Source organism: Balaenoptera acutorostrata, chromosome 4, assembly GCF_949987535.1.
Source record: "Balaenoptera acutorostrata chromosome 4, mBalAcu1.1, whole genome shotgun sequence".
Classification (NCBI taxonomy): Eukaryota; Metazoa; Chordata; class Mammalia; order Artiodactyla; family Balaenopteridae; genus Balaenoptera; species Balaenoptera acutorostrata.
This window is the reverse complement of record NC_080067.1, coordinates 149,060,377-149,074,613: the sequence shown is the minus strand read 5'-3', so window position 1 is coordinate 149,074,613 and position 14,237 is coordinate 149,060,377. Positions and strand designations below refer to the sequence as shown.

Genomic DNA, 14,237 nt, shown 5'->3' with positions numbered 1-14,237 from the left:
TATCATATATGGCTGTTGAGTTTTGTCAAAAGCTTTTTCTGCATCTATTGAGATTTTCATATGGTTTTTATTCTTCAATTTGTTAATATGGTGTATCACATGGTTTGATTTGCGTATATTGAAGAATACTTGCATTCCTGGGATAAACCCCACTTGATCATGGTGTTTGATCCTTTTAATGTGCTGTTGGATTCTGTCTGCTAGTATTTTGTTGAGGATTTTTGCATCTATGTTCATCAGTGATCTTGGCCTGTACTTTTCCTTCTTTGTGACATCTTTGTCTGGTTTTGGTATCAGGGTGATGGTGGCCTCGTAGAATGAGTTTGGGAGTGTTCCTCCTTCTGCTATATTTTGGAAGAGTTTGAGAAGGATAAGTGTTAGCTCTTCTCTAAATGTTTGATAGAATTCACCTGTGAAGCCATCTGGTCCTGGGCTTTTGTTTGTTGGAAGATTTTTAATCACAGTTTCAATTTCAGTGCTTGTGATTGGTCTGTTTATATTTTCTATTTCTTCCTGGTTCAGTCTCGGAAGGTTGTGCTTTTCTAAGAATTTGTCCATTTCTTCCAGGTTGTCCATTTTATTGGCATATAGTTGCTTGTAGTAATCTCTCATGATCCTTTGTATTTCGTCAATGTCAGTTGTTACTTCTCCTTTTTCATTTCTAATTCTGTTGATTTGAGTCTTCTCCCTTTTTTTCTTGATGAGTCTGGATAATGGTTTAACAATTTTGTTTATCTTCACAAAGAACCAGCTTTTAGTTTTATCGATTTTTGCTTTCATTTCCTTCATTTCTTTTTCATTTATTTCTGATCTGATCTTTATGATTTCTTTCCTTCTGCTAACTTCGGGGTTTTTTTTGTTCTTCTTTCTCTAATTGCTTTAGGTGTAAGGTTAGGTTGTTTATTTGAGATTTTTCTTGTTTCTTGAGGTAGGATTGTATTGCTATAAATTTCCCCCTTAGAACTGCTTTTGCTGCATCCCATAGGTTTTGGGTCATCGTGTTTTCATTGTCATTTGTTTCTAGGTATTTTTTGATTTCCTCTTTGATTTCTTCAGTGATTTCTTGGTTATTAAGTAGTGTATTGTTTAGCCTCCATGTGTTTGTATTTTTTACAGTGTTTTCCCTGTAGTTGATATCTAGTCTTATAGCATTGTGGTCAGAAAAGATACTTGATACGATTTCAATTTTCTTAAATTTACCAAGGCTTGATTTGTGACCCAAGATATGATCTATGCTGGAGAATGTTCCATGAACACTTGAGAAGAAAGTGTATTCTGTTGTTTTTGGATGGAATGTCCTATAAAGATCGATTAAGTCCATCTTGTTTAATGTAGCATTTAAAGCTTGTGTTTCCTTATTGATTTTCATTTTGGATGATCTGTCCATTGGTGAAAGTGGGGTGTTAAGTCCCCTACTGTGATTGTGTTACCGTTGATTTCCCGTTTTATGGCTGTTAGCATTTGCCTTACGTATTGAGGTGCTCCTGTGTTGGGTGCATAAATATTTACAATTGTTTTATCTTCTTGTTGGATTGATCCCTTGATCATTATGTAGTGTCCTTATTTGTCTCTTGTAATAGTCTTTATTTCAAAGTCTATTTTGTCTGATATGAGAATTGCTACTCCAGCTTTCTTTTGATTTCTGTTTGCATGGAATATCTTTTTCCATCCCCTCACTTTCAGTCTATATGTGTCCCTGGGTCTGAAGTGGGTCTCTTGTAGACAGCATATATACGGGTCTTGTTTATGGATCCATTCAGCCAGTCTGTGTCTTTTGGTTGGAAAATTTAATCCATTTACATTTAAGGTAATTATCAATATGTATGTTCCTATTACCATTTTCTTATTTGTTTTGGGTTTGTTATTGTAGGTCTTTCCCTTCTCTTGTGTTTCCTGCCTAAAGAAGCTCCTTTAGCATTTGTTGTAAAGCTGGTTTGGTGGTGCTGAATTCTCTTAGCTTTTGCTTGTGTGTAAAGGTTGTAATGTCTCTGTCGAATCTGAATGAGATCCTTGCTGGGTAGAGTAATCTTGGTTGTAGGTTTTTCCCTTTCATCACTTTAAATATGTCCTGCCACTCCCTTCTGGCTTGCAGAGTTTCTGCTGAAAGATCAGCTGTTAACTTTATGGGGATTCCCTTGTATGTTATTTGTTGTTTTTCCCTTGCAGCTTTTAATATTTTTTCTTTGTATTTAATTTTTGATAGTTTGATTCATATGTGTCTTGGTGTGTTTCTCCTTGGATTTATCCTGTATGGGACTCTCTGTGCTTCCTGGACTTGATTGACTATTTCCCTTCCCATATTAGGGAAGTTTTCAATTATAATCTCTTCAAATATTTTCTCAATCCCTTTCTTTTTCTCTTCTTCTGGGACCCCTACAATTCGAATGTTGGTGCGTTTAATGTTGTCTCAGAAGTCTCTGAGACTGTCCTCCATTCCTTTCATTCTTTTTTCTTTATTCTGCTCTGTGGTAGTTATTTCCAGTATTTTATCTTCCAGGTCACTTATCCATTCTTTAGCCTCAGTTATTCTGCTATTGATCCCTTCTAGAGAATTTTTAATTTCGTTTATTGTGTTGTTCATCACTGTTTGTTTGCTCTTTAGTTCTTCTAGGTCCTTATTAAACATTACTTGTATTTTCTCCATTCTATTTCCAAGATTTTGGATCATCTTTACTCTCATTACTCTGAATTCTTTTTCAGATAGACTGCCTATTTCCTCTTCATTTGTTTGGTCTGGTGGGTTTTTACCTTGCTCCTTCATCTGCTGCGTATTTCTCTGTCTTCTCATTTTGCTGAACTTACTGTGTTTGGGGTCTCCTTTTCGCAGGCTGCAGGTTCGTAGTTCCTGTTGTTTTTGGTGTCTGCCCCCAGTGGCTAAGGTTGGTTCAGTGGGTCATGTAGGCTTCCTGGTGGAGGGGACTGGTGCCTGTGTTCTGGTGGATGAGGCTGGATCTTGTGTTTCTGGTGGGCAGGACTGTGTCTGGCGGTGTGTTTTGGGGTGTCTGTTAACTTATGATTTTAGGCAGCCTCTCTGCTAATGGATGGGGTTGTTTTCCTGTGTTGCTAGTTGTTTGGTATGTGGTGTGCAGCACTGAAGCTTGCTGGTCATTGAGTGGAGCTGGGTCTTAGTGTTGAGACAGATATCTCTGGGAGAGCTCTCACCGATTGATATTACGAAGGGCCGGGAGGTCTCTGATGGACCACTGTTCTGAACTTGGTTCTCCCACCTCAGAGGCTCAGGCCTGACACTCGGCCGGAGCACCAAGACCCTGTCAGCCACATGGCTGGTGAGGGTCAACAACTCTGCTTGCCCTCTGGGCTTTAGTTTCCTCACCCATAAACCAGAGTCACACTGGGCTTTCAACAGGTCTTCCCTCCAAGCCTGCCCCTCTAGCTCCAGGCCTAAGCTGCTATTTGTCAGGTGCTTTCTCATCTGCCTTTTTAGGGCAGGTCTCTGGCAGACCCCAAGGCCTGGTCTGGTGTCCTCTGACCCCAGGTGGGATGGGGTCCCTCATCCCCCTCTGCCAGAGCAGACATGAGGACAGCCAGGGAAGAGGCCACCCAGGAGCCCCGAGGGGACATGATGGCACAGGATCCGGGACAGAACTGTTACCCACCTGGGTTCTTGGACTCTTTAATCAATAGAATTAATAAGAGGCGAGACAAGAAATTCAGGCAAGGCTTTATTGGGACTCATTCTGCAGCAGGCGGGAGTGAAAACAAGTAACAGGTTCCCTTGCTCACTCGCTGAGGAGGGGGTGAGCTGGTCCCTTAAGTGGGGTGAGGGTAGGGGTCGGTCCAGGGGTCAGGGCTGGAGGGGTGCCTTAGGTGGTCTGCCCACCCCTTTGTGGTGCTGTGTACATGGGGCATTTGCAGTACCCTGCTTTTGCTTGCAGCAACTCAGAAGTGGCAGTTAGGTTTTTGGTCTTTTTGTATCTTGTTTTATCCTTAATTTGCCCCAACTGTGCATGCATGCTGTTATTTTTAGTCCCTCATAGTTTCTTTGTATCTGTTGCTTGAGAAGACGGTTGTCCAGGTACAAGCACTGCAGCAAAGGGTCCCAGGTCCCAGCGTACCACAGAACCTTCTGCTGTGCTCTGAGCTCATTCAGTCCTGGTTGACCAGATGCCCCCGTCGACCACAGTTCCCTAGGGGGACTTTCTGGAATCTGGCTCTCAGGCCTCTTCGTGGAGCCTCCAGCCAGCCCCTTTGGGGTCTCTGCTGGACCATGGGGTCTGGGGAGGGATGCTGGGCTTTCTCTTTCTGAGAACCTCCGCCCTCAGTGTGGGCAGGGGTGGTGGTGAGACCCTGGTGATTTCTGGTGCCGCAGGTCCAAGTTCCTGAGCGACAGGTGGATGCTGCAGAAGGGCTTTATGAAGGAGGAGGACCTCTTGGTGAAGAAGCCATGGTGAGGACGCCTCTGAGCAGAGATCTCTCCCCGACCACACGCGTGTGGCTCGGGATTTGCGTGCCTGGTACCCAGGGCACGTGTGCTGTCCTGCACCTGGCTGGGTGCCCCCGCGGTCTCCCTGTCCTGGACTCAGCCTCCCGGTTCACGGCCTCCCTGCCCCACCCTCTCCCTGCAGGTGGTGGCACCTCCGAGTTCAGGAGCTGAGCCTGTCGGCCCCGCTGACGGTGCTGCCCACAGTCACCTGCGAGCACACCATCGAGATCCTCCGGGAGAAGGGCTTCGACCAGGCGCCCGTGGTGGACGAGTCGGGGTCAGTCTCAGCCTCCATCCAGAGCTCTGCCCTCTGGGCCCTGCTGGGCGCCTCCAGCCTGTGCCCCACGCTGCTCTGTGTCGGCGGTGCCGGACGGGGCAGCCCAGTGGACCCCACAGCTGGCCGGCTGGCCTTGGTCACTTTGCACTCAGATGCTCAGAGCATTGGACGGCTGGTCCCTGAGCACCGGCCAGGATGGGGGCTGCTCGTATTAACCCTTTGGGCTTTAATGCCTGGGTCCCAGCCCACTGCACCCAGCATGTGCACAGGAGGCCAGTGTAGGGTCCTGCCCTGGCTCTGGGCATGTGCCTGACAGCGGAAGGCCGTGACAGACGTGCCCTGGTGACAGTGACCCACCATCAGGGCTCTCCCGGGACTGTCCCAATTCTAGCACCAAAAGTCCCATGTCCCAGGACACTGGCCAGCTGGTCACCCTTGACACCTGTCAGAATGGAGATGCCCAGAGGGCTCACTGGTTTACCGTTCCCTGCACTGGACGGTCAGCTCCAAGGGCGGGGTGTTTGGTCACTGCTGTGCTCCTGCCACACAGAGACCCTGGGCAGATAGTGGTTGATTCTAAGAGGAGTTCTGGGTTTGACCCTGAGGGTGGCTGTGCTGGATTCTGCTGTCTTGGCGGGGGGTGGGGTGGGGTGTGGAGAGCGCGGGAGAGGCACCAGTGCTGACTCCTGCCCCGTCCCCGCTTCCCCAGGGTGATCCTGGGGATGGTGACCCTGGGGAACATGCTGTCGTCCCTGCTCGCAGGGAAGGTTCAGCCATCGGACCAAGTTCGAAAAGTCATCTACAAGCAGTTCAAACAGGTACGAGCCCTGCGAGGCCTGAGCAGTCAGTGCTGAGACCAGCTCTGTCCCGGGAGGCGGGGCCGCGCGTCCCTTGCCCCGACTCTTGACACCACCCCAGACCCCATCAGACCCCTAAATCGGAGAATTCGCCCCAGCTTCACAAAGCGAGAAGCCCCAGGTGGGGAAAGGCCAGCATTGGTGAGGGCTCACCCACGCCCGTACTTTGGCAATGCCTGTGGTCACTGGCAAGCCCAGGGACCGTCATCCCAGCCGAGCCGGGCATCTGGCAGCATGACCATTCCCAGAGCACCGGGCCCTGACTTTGTCCTGTGCACACGTCATTTAAGATCACCTGGCACGCCTAAGTATTTAATAAGAACTAGAACGTTCTGGGGGCTGAGCCGGGGCTGGTCAGACCCCATGGTCATCCTGAGATGATGGCCACCCTGTGATGGGCCAGGACAGAGCCGACTGTGTCCCCGAGGGTGCCTGAGGTCAGGGCAGCCCCTCTCCCTGGTCTCCTGACATTCCACAACCCCTTTCTCCTCGGACCCCCAGTGAGTGGGAGTGGTGGGTCGCAGGCTGTCTCAAGCTTGAGAGGCTAGCGGGTGGAGCCCAAATCTAGGAATGGATTTGATTTTCCTTTTTCCCCACCCCACACGTAGCTGAAATGTCACCAGAATCTGTGTGTTTCTCCCCATATCCACCCCCCTGCCATCGCCTCTAGCGTGGTCCCTGCACGGCCCCTCACTCCTGGCCCTAACTCTCTGTGGCTGGAGAGACCACAGGAGACGTGGGTGGGGTCTTGTCCCTCCCTGCCAAGCCCAGCCGAGAGGGTCTGGGCCCTGTGACCCCCAGCTCCCTCCGCTCCTCCCGTCCTCCTGCCCTGGTTCTCAGACGGGCCGGTCCCTTCCTGCTGCCTTTGCACCAGCTGTCTCTGCTCTCCTGCCCCCCACCCCCCGTCCCCTCCTCTCGGCCTCTCTGACGCCCGGGCCCCGAGCACCTAGCACACAGGGTGTGTTCTTGGAGCACTTATTGCCCCCCAGTCCAATGGAAGCTCCACGAGGCTATCCTGGCCCCCGTGGCCCCTGAGTGGGGAGCACAGGGCCCGGTGTCACATGCATGTGGGTGGCCAGCCAGGCTGAGCAGGGGCAACCTTTCCGCCCATGCCATTGCCCACCAGCATTTCTGGAAGTTTCTGCCCCTCCTCTTCCCTGCGTTGAGCTGAACATAGCATGTCCCATTTGATGATTTTGTAATGAACACACACCCGCGAAACCACAGTCGAGAGTGAGCGTATCCATCCCCTCCCCCCCTTCTACCCCGGCTTCCTCTCCCCTCCCCGCACGTCTATCCTGTCCCGTAGACTGTGCGCCCTTCCCGGGCTCGTGTGCATACGCAGCCCCACCGTGTGTACCCTTGTCTGGCTTCTTTCATGCAGCAGAGTGGTTTTTTTTTTTATATATATAAACTTTTTTATTTTATTTTATTTTATTTTTGGCTGCGTTGGGTCCCCATTGCTGCGCGCAGGTTTTCTCTAGTTGCGGCGAGCGGGGGCTACTCTTTGTTGCGGTGCGAGGGCTTCTCATTGCGGTGGCTTCTCTTGTTGCAGAGCACGGGCTCTAGGCGCGAGGGCTTCAGTAGTTGTGGCACACGGGCTCAGTAGTTGTGGCTCACGGGCTCTAGAGCGCAGGCTCAGTAGTTGTGGTGCACGGGCTTAGTTGCTCCATGGCATGTGGGATCTTCCCGGACCAGGGCTGGAACCCGTGTCTCCTACATTGGTAGGCGGATTCTAACCACGGCGCCACCAGGGAAGCCCAGCAGAGTGTTTTGAGGTCCCTCCGAGGTGTGGTGTGCATGCCGTCCACCCCTTCCCGTGCCTGAGTCCGGTTCTCTTGTGTCTCTGGCCTTTCCTGCTGATTCTCTGCTGTGCGCGCCCTTCCCTCCCCCGGGGAAGAGCTGAGCGCTCTAATGTTACCGAGTCCAAGCGCGCTCTGCTCGCCGCACGACGGGCCAGTAAATCGGGAGACGAGGTGCTGAGGCTAGGAATACGACTTTATTTGGAAAGCCAGCAGACCCAGAAGATAGCAGATTGATGTGTCAAAGAACCATCTTCTCGGGGTCTGGATGCCAGTTTCTTTCATAGAACAGAGAGGGAGAGGAGGTGAGGAAGTAAAGTAAAAAGGCCCTAAGATTTGCAAATATCCCCTGGAATGGCCAGCCTCGGGGAGGGGACGTGTTAATGTCTTCTTTCTTGCAGCCATCCACAGGTGGACAGCGTCAGGATGCTTCCCTGAACAAAGGCACTTGGGTTTAGCCTTCAGGCAGAGGGGCGGCGTTCCCCGAGGCAGGCTGTTCTGTAGAGACAGTATCCTTTTAGCGAACAAAAGCAACGGGAAGCAAAGGTTAAAGTAAAAGAAACAGATCCAGCATGTAGTCAGGATTGGCTCTTCCCTGTTCCACTAGGTCACCCCCCTTAGCGCCGAGGCTGACCTCCAGCCGCAGCCTTCCCCTGGGGTGTAGCCGAGCCCCAGTTCCCTGGGCTCTAGTGCCATCCAGACCCTCGGGGGTCTCGATGCCCTGCCACCGAGATGTTGGGTGGGGCCGTGTGTGCCTGCTCTACTCCAGGCACCAAGCCGTGGGTGTAAGCAGACACAGGACGTCCTTCAGCAGGGTCCCCGGCATGCCTGGTCCAGATAGTGTCCCAAGGAGAATGCGGCCCCGAGGAAACCTGGGTGGGTCCTGTCTCCTGGGTACACCCTCCGCATCCAGGGCTGCCCCTTCCTGCTGCCACGGGGGTCTGGCCGCCGGCAGTGAGCAGCACGGGGAGGTCCCCATGGAGCTGTGGCGCCCCTTTCCACCCTATTCTCCCGGCGGAGAGGAGAAATCCTGACCCCCGTGGTCTACTGACCACGCCCAGCGTCTGACCTCATAAAGGCAAGCGTTGGGGGAAGTTGCTTCCACAGCCCAGGGCCGCTGTGTTGTGTACGGCTCCGCGTGCACTAGTGCTTGGCAGGCAGGTGGTGCCCAACCCTCCTCACACAGGTGAAGGCACCGCTGGCGCTTTTCCACTCACCCCGGAGCTTGTGTCCTCTCACAGGGAACTTGCCTCCATTGCCAGAGCCGAACTAGAAAGGGTTCCAGTGGGGCTAACAGCTTTGGAGATCACCTTGGGGTTTGAAAGATGGACCTAAGTGTCCTTTTTTTCTTTTTCTTGGAAGCTCTCATGATGTGTCTATTGAGCAGATGGCCCAGACTGGGCGCTCACGTTCCCCTCCCATCGCCACGCCCCGTACCCCCGCCCCTCGCCACACCCCATACCCCCGCCCCTCGCCACGCCCCGTACCCCCGCCCCTCACCACGCCCCATACCCCCGCCCCTCACCACGCCCCATACCCCCGCCCCTCGCCACGCCCTAGACCCCCGCCCCTCGCCACGCCCCGTACCCCCGCCCCTCGCCACGCCCCTTACCCTCTCCCCTCGCCACGCCCCGTACCCCCGCCCCTCGCCACGCCCCTTGCCCCCGCCCCTCGCCACGCCCTTTACCTCTCCCCTCGCCACGCCCCTTACCCCCGCCCCCTCACCACGCCCTTTACCCCCTCCCCTCGCCACGCCCCATACCCCCTCGCCTCACCACGCCCTGTACTGTTACATCTTGCACTGACGTAGGATTTGTTCCGATGGATGGTGAATATTATGCTGTTCGTAACTAAAGTCACTAGTTTACTGAGGGTTCAGTCTTTGGGTTCTGCAGCTCTGTGGGTTTTGACAAATGTACAGTGACCTGTACCCATTACAGCATCACACAGAGTAGTGTATGTGCCCCACGTGCCCTGGATCCCTGCACCCATTCCCCACTCCGTGAACCCTGCGACCGCCAATCTGCCTAGTTTTGCCTTTTCCAGAAATTCATAGAGGTGGAATCATACTGTGGGAAGCCGTCCTACTGGCTCTTTGCACTGAGTGATACGTACGGACTCTTCCACGTCATCCAAATGTCCTTTCACGTGTGTCGAGTCTCGTTCAGTTTCTAAGTCAGCAAGACTCCAGAAGAACCTTCTGGAGGGACGCTAGCCTCTCCTGCTGCCCTGTGCTCCTTTCCTCGGGCTCCGGCCAAGCTGGGCTGCCCTGGTGAGCACTGACCACGGCTTCTCTTCCAGATCCACCTGACGGACCCTCTGGGCAAGCTCTCGCACATCCTGGAGATGGACCACTTCGCCCTGGTGGTCCACGAGCAGATCCAGTGTAAGTGGGGCCCTCTGTGGGCTGGGGACTGGGGGGCGGGAGCAGGAGCCCTGTGGGGTGCTGGCCACCGGGCCCCCCGCCCCAGGCTTGTGTGTGCGCGCTTTCCTGCCGTGAGCTCACAGGGCATCTGGGAGCTGGAGGTGCTGATCCCCAGCCTTGAGTGCAGATCTCAGAGGGACCCCGCTGTGGGCCAACCTGGGTACCGGCTCCCGGTGAGATCACAGGGCTTTATAACCTGCTCACAAAGCCTTTCCCGGGCCTCCTGACCGCATCTCCAGAGGCCAGGGATGTCGTTCTGGTGCCGGGCGAGGACGAGGGTTATAGAAATCCTGAGAATTGGGGGGGGCCTTGGAGCCCGCCCTCCCGCCCACCGAGGGCTGGTCCCGGGGCCTGGGCCCCCCCATCTAACCCTCTCCCGTCCTTGGCTCCTCAGCGCGGGGCCTAGCCTTGGGGGTGGGGGGGACCTGCAGGTGTGTACGCCCTGCCCACCCCTCGAGCTGGGGAGCTGTGTGTGATCAGCATCGCAGCCTCCGAGTGACAAGGAGGGCGTCCAGGCCCCGGACCCCGAGCTTGGGAGGGAGGCTCCCCTTCTTGTGTCACACACTCGTGTTTGAACGTCTACACACCCTGACGTGGGATCCGGTTTCAGGGTCTGTAAATAAAGTTTCCTTTGACACCACCCTGCCAGAAAGCACGGTCAGCAGCTGCTTTTGCGCTGTGTGGGCGGGGCTGAGGAGTCATAACAGAGACCGTACCGCCCTTTACAGAAAGTTTGCCGACCGGGCTCTGGCCAGCGTCTCCCGGGGGACCTGGAGACCGCTCCGACTGCCCGCCCCCGTGGGGCTCAGTGCTTCTCCAAAGCTGCCCCTTTGCCTAGAAGCCCCTCATCTCTTCTGGGTGCCCCTTGCTTTTTCCTGAGGTGCTCCGAGCCAGCCAGTAGGATGCCTGGCCTCTCTGTGTCCCCAGCAGCCTACCCTGTGACCTCTGCCCTCAGAGGCGTGAGGGACAGGCAGGGCAGCGGGGTCTGGTGGAATGGGACGCTACCTGGGCATTTACCGCCTGCTGCTCTGCTCTGCCCAGCCCGCTGTGTGCTTCACCACAGCTGTCAGTCAGGGTTCTCCCAAGAAGCAGAACTAGTAGGATGTGTGTATACAGAGATTTGCTGTAAGGAATGGCTTATAGGCCGGCAAGTCCCAAGACCCGCGGGGCTAGTGGCCAGGCTCACGACCCCAGGAGTCAATGTTTCCGAGTCCAAAGGCCGGACATTTCCATCTTACTCGTGGTGGGTCAGCCCTTTTGTTCTATTCGGGCCTTCAACTGACTGGATGAGGCCCACCCACACTGGGGAGTGCAATCTGCTTTACTAGGTCCATCCAATCAAGAGTTGATCTCATCCAAAGACACCCAGAATGATGTTCGCCCCAGTATTGGGGCACTCCATGGCCCAGTCAAGTTGAAATGTAAAATTAACCATCTCCATCACCCTCTCTGTCCTTGGGCGGCAGGGCAGGGGGCCAGGGGCCTGCGTTCATTCTAAGCCTGAGAGAAAGGCGTGGGTTTGAACACAGAACTGTAGGCCAGAGATGTGAGCCGGTGGTGTTGGGTGTGAGTAGGATTGGAATTTCATGCCATGACTCGGGCCTTGGGCCCCGGGGGCGACCACCGGCTGTTCTGAATGAATGCGACCCTCGGGTATCCCCGGTGGGCGTGGCTCAGAGGGGTCAGGGCCCTGCTCTCTGCGGCTTTGCCCAAGTGGCTTGCGTTGGGAGGGGACGGCACTTGTGCTTGGGCTGCCAGGGCACACAGGTGCTGGTGGACACGGGGCCTCCTCCCCGCACACCCCCGCTACCCTGTGCCTGGGGGCATGGCTGCCTCAGGCCCGCTCCGCGTGGAGGCCCCTCTGAACCCGCGGCCTTGTCCCCCCTCAGACCACAGCCACGGGGAGTCCAGTAAGAGGCAGATGGTGTTCGGAGTCGTCACTGCCATCGACTTGCTGAACTTCGTGGCCGCCCGCGAGCGGAACCAGAAGACAAAGTCAGCAAGCGGAGGTGCCGGGGCCGCAGCCCAGCCCTGACTACCCCCCGAGGTTGCGCGGCTGTTCTCTTTTGCTTTCATAAACACTAAACAACAAACACGTGATTTTTAGCCACCTGGCACTGGGCATCACTGTCACAATGGGTAGCAAGGATGCTTACTGCTTAGCCCAGGCCCGGCAGAGATGTTATAGTTCCCCGTCATTAACACTTGGCCACCAAAATGAATCTATTTATGATTTATTCGATTAGATGTGTTTTTCTTTAACTAACTTTCTCTTAAGATGTTTCAGCAAGCAAATCTTTTAAAAGAGAACTCAGCCAGGCGGATGGACCCCTGCCATGACTGGGGTAGGGGGACTGAAGGCCGAGGCCAGTGCCTTTCCCGGGAGTCCAGAGGCGGGAGCAGAAGAATGGGGCCCAGGAAGCGTGGGTCAGTGCCGTGGCCCTTCTCTCAGCAGCGTGGTCCACTTGGGGATGGGTTGGTTGGAGTGGCTTGAGTGTTTGGGGTTTTTTAATTGAGGTGAAATCCACTTAACCTAAAATGATCAATTTTTAAATGTGTAATTCAGTAGAGTTTATTAGACGTCGTCCAGCCACCACCTCTGTCGAGTTCCAGAACATTTCATCCCCCCATTAAGCAGTCACTCCCCTCTCCCCTCCTCTCCTGGCACCCACTACTCTGCTTTCCATCCCCATGGATTTACCTGTTTTGGATATTTCATATAAAAAGAATCATACAATCTATGACCTTTCGTGTCTGGCTTATTTCACTTTGCCTGATGTTTTTGAGATTCATTCACACTGTAGCATGAATCAGTACTTCATTTTTGTGGCTGAACAGTATTCCTTATATGGATAGACCACATTTTGTTTATCCATCATCAGTTGATGGACATTTGGGTTGTTTCCACTCTTGGGCTGTTGTGACTAGTAGTGCTATGCACCTTCGTGTACAGGGATTTGTTTGAACACCTGTTTTCAGTTCTTTTGGTTATGTACCCAGGACTGGAATTGCTGGGCCACGTGATAATTCTATGATTAATTTTTTGGGGAGCCACCAAATTGTGTTCCACGGTCGCACCATTTTACATCCCCACCAGCAGTGCATGAAGGTTCCAGTTGCTGCACATCCTCACCAACACTTACTTTCTGGGTTTTGTTTTTTATAGCCATGATAGTGGGTGTAAAGTGTTACCTCACTGTGGTTTTGATTTGCATTTCCTTAATGACTAATGATATTGAGCATCTTTTTATGTGCTTGTTTGGTCATATGTGTATCTTCTTTGGAGAAATGTCTATTCAAGTCCTTTGCCCATTTTAAAATTGAGTTGTTTGCCTTTTGTTGTTCAGTTGTAGAAGTTCTTTATATATTCTGGATACTAGAGCCTTATCAGACATGTGATTTGCAAATATTTTCTCCCATTCTGTGGGGTATCTGTCCTCTCTCTTGATGATGACCTTTGGTGTACAACAGTGTTTTGTTTTTGATGATGTTCAATTTATCTGTTTTTTCTTTTGTTTCGCTTTTGGTATTATATCCTTGCCAGTCCAAGGTCGTGTTTTCCTCTAAGAGTTTTATAGTTTTAGCTTTTACGTTTAGTTCATTGATCCATTTTTTTTTAAATTAATTAATTTATTTATTTATTTTTGGCTGTGTTGGGTCTTCGTTTCTGTGCGAGGGCTTTCTCTAGTTGTGGCAAGCAGGGGCCACTCTTCATCGCGGTGCACGGGCCTCTCACTGTTGCGGCCTCTCTTGTTGTGGAGCGCAGGCTCCTGACGCACAGGCTCAGTAGTTGTGGCTCACGGGCCTAGTTGCTCCGCAGCATGTGGGATCTTCCCAGACCAGGGCTCGAACCCGTGTCCCCTGCATTGGCAGGCAGATTTTCAACCACTGCGCCACCAGGGAAGACCCCTCATTGATCCATTTTGAGTTAATATTTGTACATGGTGTGGGCAGGGGTCCAAATTCATTCTTTCGTATATGGCTATCCATTTGGGGAACAGACATTCTTTCTCCATTGAATGGTCTTGGCACTCTTGTGGAAAATCAATTGGCCATAGATGTATGGGTTTATTTCTGAACTTTTGGTTCTGTTCCACTGGTCTCTATGTCTGTCCTTATGCCAGTACCACACTGTTTTAATTACTGTAGCTTTGTAGTAAGTTTTGATATCAAGAAGTGTGAGTCCTCTGGCTTTGTTTATGTTCAGTATTGTTTTGGAAATCGTGATGTATCTTTCTTCATGTTTCTTGTGCTTGGAATTCTTTGAGCTTCTTGGGTTCCAACATCTGGCTTGTAGGAGTTCCAGAAAAGAGGAGACAAGAGAGAAGGAAGTCACCAGTGAAATAATTCAAGAAACTGTCCCAGACTGAAAGACACAAGTTTGTAGATTGAAAGGTTCCACCTAGTACCCAGCGCAATGGATGGAGAAAGA

At 52.4% G+C, this 14,237-nt stretch overlaps 1 protein-coding gene across 5 annotated transcripts in view; it reads left to right on the top strand.

The window, feature by feature from the left end:
• The window catches only part of CBS (cystathionine beta-synthase), a 31,096-nt gene extending 18,547 nt beyond the window's left edge, over positions 1-12,549 (top strand). For all 5 annotated transcript variants that reach the window (XM_057545666.1, XM_057545663.1, XM_057545664.1 and 2 more), the window contains 5 exons: positions 4,331-4,408; positions 4,587-4,721; positions 5,431-5,539; positions 9,682-9,766; positions 11,695-12,549. In XM_057545666.1, the coding sequence (XP_057401649.1) occupies positions 4,331-4,408; positions 4,587-4,721; positions 5,431-5,539; positions 9,682-9,766; positions 11,695-11,840 (553 nt within the window). In that variant the 3' untranslated portion in view covers positions 11,841-12,549. The remainder of the gene's footprint in view (positions 1-4,330; positions 4,409-4,586; positions 4,722-5,430; positions 5,540-9,681; positions 9,767-11,694) is intronic.
• Positions 12,550-14,237: the final 1,688 nt, after the last annotated feature.